Source organism: Rutidosis leptorrhynchoides, chromosome 6 (assembly GCF_046630445.1).
Source record: "Rutidosis leptorrhynchoides isolate AG116_Rl617_1_P2 chromosome 6, CSIRO_AGI_Rlap_v1, whole genome shotgun sequence".
In the NCBI taxonomy this organism is placed as follows: domain Eukaryota; kingdom Viridiplantae; phylum Streptophyta; class Magnoliopsida; order Asterales; family Asteraceae; genus Rutidosis; species Rutidosis leptorrhynchoides.
The window spans coordinates 338,398,157-338,401,854 of NC_092338.1; the positions used below are offsets into that span (position 1 = coordinate 338,398,157).

The 3,698-nt window shown below is 35.9% G+C and overlaps 1 protein-coding gene across 1 annotated transcript; it reads left to right on the top strand.

The window, feature by feature from the left end:
* Positions 1-421: 421 nt before the first annotated feature.
* Positions 422-3,391, top strand: LOC139852698 (apyrase 2-like). Its single transcript, XM_071842026.1, has 8 exons — positions 422-952; positions 1,742-1,870; positions 1,970-2,026; positions 2,115-2,207; positions 2,348-2,553; positions 2,628-2,719; positions 2,822-3,039; positions 3,123-3,391. Exons 1-8 carry the CDS (start codon positions 620-622, stop codon positions 3,336-3,338), a joined length of 1,344 nt encoding a protein of 447 aa, XP_071698127.1. The 5' UTR covers positions 422-619; the 3' UTR covers positions 3,339-3,391.
* Positions 3,392-3,698: the final 307 nt, after the last annotated feature.

Below are 3,698 nucleotides of genomic sequence, written 5' to 3' on the forward strand. Positions count from 1 at the left end.
TTGTTATCATTAATAAAAGATTTTATTGTAAATTTATTATACATTTGATAAGTTCCTAATTTGTATGTCGTAAACCTACTCATAAACCTAGTAATTTAATAATTCAAAAAGATTAGAAAATCGCTTTATGTATTTCTTTCAACAAAATCACGCAAAGTCACAACTCCTTTGCTGCAATTTTAAAAAATCAACATACTCGCTTATATTTACTTCAACACAATTAGCCACAAACACGTCGGCATTGTTTTTTTTTTTTTTTTTTTTTTTTTTTTTTTTTTTTTTTCCGATCACGTTGTTGTAAATTCATTTCGTTCTCATTTCATTATTGGATTCAACTTCTTATACCTAATTGATCGATCGAAGATTCACTCGATCGATTGATTGACTCTTCAATCGGTTAATTTGAATCGGAATTACATAACTGTGTGTGCGAATAGTATATTAAGAAGAACTGGAGTCCGTACAAGAGAACTTTCATCAGTCCGTGAAGCAACCGTCAGCCGCCGCAACCGGAAACGGACAGATCCGGTACCGATCTCCTTCCGCTGCCGAGCTTCTAGAAGGTCAAGTATTCTCTACGCCACCACCACCAACGGCGGCGGCAGATCAAATCGACAAAATGCTTAAACGAAATCGTCAATCACAGTATAATGAATCCGTTTCTGATAAAGTTCATCGTTATCGCGCTGTTATTATGGTTATCTCTATACCTCTTGTGTTAATATCGTTCGTTTTGTTTCTTATGCCATCTGTTCGGTCTCCAAACGACGGCGTTTGGCCTGGATATCGAAGGTCTGCTCCTATTTATCATGTGTTGCAGTCGGATCCGGCATCAAATCGGTATGCCGTTATATTTGATGCTGGTAGTTCAGGCAGTAGAGTTCATGTTTTCTGTTTCGATAAGAATTTGGATCTCGTACACATTGGCAATGAGCTTGAGCTTTTTGAACAGGTAATGTAAATTGGTGCAGCATTATTTCAGACTTATCTGTTAATATATGTGCATTTCGTATTAGTAAATTGTAGTTTAGCTTAGAAATTGAAATAGATACTGTAGTATTAATGTACTACTGTTCTTATATAGATGATGTACATAGAATCATTTATAGAGGCAGCAGATATGCTACATTTTTAATAGATGAAATGTTCAATAGTTGATAAGTAGAATCTGATCCTTGTGTGTGTGTCAATGTCTACATGTTAGGAAAAATGACGTTTAAACCCCAATTTATGCGCACACTAAACAATCTCAAACAAAGATATGCGCAATGCACGACTAAACTTACTACATAGAGAGTTGTTATTGATTTCTATCTTGATACAAGTTCATTAGGGTTGTATATATGGAGAACGGAGTAGTTTTTTTAATCTAATACAATGACTTGCTCTCAGAGGAGACTGCCAGCTGAGGCGGTGACCTGGCCATCTATATAATCTCTAGAGTCTAGAATCTTCAGACTCCAAAATTCAACACTATGAATGTACATTAACTAGCGGTTCGGTCTCTTTAATGCTTTACATAGACGGTCAACTAGGTTCAAAGCTAACTAGTTTTAAATGCATATGGGAGCTTCTAGCCTAAAAAACAAAGAAATGTGCTTTTTGTATATTCAAATAGTTTTTTGTAGCTTTGAGGAATATGTTTGGATTATAAAGATTTCAAATGTTTCCTTAAGTTGTTATTGGTATTCTGATTTTTCTGCTATTGGAACTTCTGAGTTTCTAATTGTTGTTATTATAGTTGAAACCAGGGTTGAGTGCACATGCAGCCGACCCAAAAGAGGCTGCACATTCTCTTCTACCTCTATTAGAGAAAGCAGAAAAGGTTGTTCCAAAAGTTATGCGTCAAAACACACCAGTCAAAGTTGGGGTTAGTGATTTTTATTGCTAAATCTTGATGACACTTGTATAATTTATTGGGGCTGTATGCTTAAGTAATACTGAATGATATTAAATTATTTATTTGCAGGCAACTGCTGGTTTGAGACAGTTGGGAATTGATGCATCTGAAAGAATTTTGCAAGCTGTAAATATTACCCTTCAGCGAACCTTTTTATTACTCTTTATGTTTACTCTTTCTGTTTGACGAATTTTTATAATGTATGTGTATATAGGTGAAAGATTTTCTAAAAGTGAAGAGCAGCCTTAAGTCTAATGATGATTGGGTAACTGTTTTGGATGGAACTCAAGAAGGTGCTTATCAATGGGTAAGCAGCTTAGTTCTTACATCCTCATGGTTCTGTATATGTGTATATTTAGGTTTGTGATACACCATGTTTCTCATCACATCTTTTCATACTTTGTTTTTAATGTTTTTTTTTTTTCTTTCTCTATTTACTATCTATAGGTGACCATAAATTATCTGTTAAACAAACTAGGCAAGAAATATTCACAAACAGTTGGAGTAGTCGATCTAGGTGGTGGGTCAGTACAAATGGCATATGCTATTTCAGAGGCAGATGCTGCAAAGGCTCCAAGGATAACAAGTGGAGAAGATACATATGTTAATGAGATGTTTCTCATGGGAACTAAATATTACCTTTACGTTCACAGGTTTCTCTCTTTCTAGGTATCGATGGTTATCAATTATCTCAACTTTGAATTAATTTCCTAGGATCGTTTTGCAGTTACTTGAAGTATGGATTATTAGCAGCTCGAGCTGAGATCTTGAAAGTCACAAAAGATTCTGAAAGTCCATGCATTTTAACTGGCTACGATGGTACGCGGTCACTGTCCATGTAACTAACGTTGTTAGAAATGCAAAATGTATTCCAGAAACATAGTGTGATATGCAAATAATAAATGCTGTTTATATAACTAGGGGTTTATACATATGGAGGAACTGAATACAGGGCGACAGCTTCACGTTCGGGTTCAAGCATGAATAAATGTAGGGAAGAAGCACTAAAGGCGCTTAAAGTCAACGGGTCAACTTGTACACACATGAAATGCACTTTTGGAGGGGTATGGAATGGTGGTGGAGGTGATGGTCAAAAGAATCTCTTTGTGGCTTCTTTCTTCTTCGATCGGGCTGCTGAGGTATTATAATTATAATTTATCTTTTAAAATCCATTCGAGAAAATTGTGTCATGCATATATCAACTAATGATCTCCCGATGTAGGCTGGTTTTGTTGATCCAAAGAGCCATGTTGCTAAAGTTCGTCCAATTGATTTCCAGGAGGCCGCTCAACGTGCTTGTCAAACAACACTAGAGGATGCCAAATCTAAGTATCCTGATGTTGAACCCGCTAACCTACCATACTTGTGCATGGATCTCGTATACCAGTACACATTGCTTGTAGATGGATTTGGTAAGTTGTACCAACATGCCGAGTGAATACATTTAGACTTTCAATCTATTTTACTAGTTTCTTCTTTAAGTTAAATCTGTTAGCTTAACCAATTTGATGTGTTAAACATAAAACTTAAACTGAATCTAACGATTAAAATTGCCATCCTTAATGAATACGGTCATTTGTTGTGAATGGTAAAAGGAGGAAAACATAAAGATACATACATGAGTGAATTAAACTAAGGAAAATATCTAATTGCTTGTATTCCTGTTGAACAGACCTGCAACCCCAGCAACAGATTACACTTGTGAAAAAAGTTAAGTACCAAAACTCATTGGTTGAAGCTGCTTGGCCGTTGGGGAGTGCAATTGAAGCGGTGTCAGCAATCAACTAACTGCTTCTAC

Bases quoted from the DNA above. Each gene is read 5' to 3' on its own strand.
- LOC139852698 (XM_071842026.1), top strand. From the start codon at position 620: ATGCTTAAACGAAATCGTCAATCACAGTATAATGAATCCGTTTCTGAT. The intron at 2,208-2,347 runs GTAAGCAGCTTA...TACTATCTATAG, and splicing joins AAGAAGGTGCTTATCAATGG to GTGACCATAAATTATCTGTT. The intron at 2,720-2,821 runs GTACGCGGTCAC...TTATATAACTAG, and splicing joins CATTTTAACTGGCTACGATG to GGGTTTATACATATGGAGGA.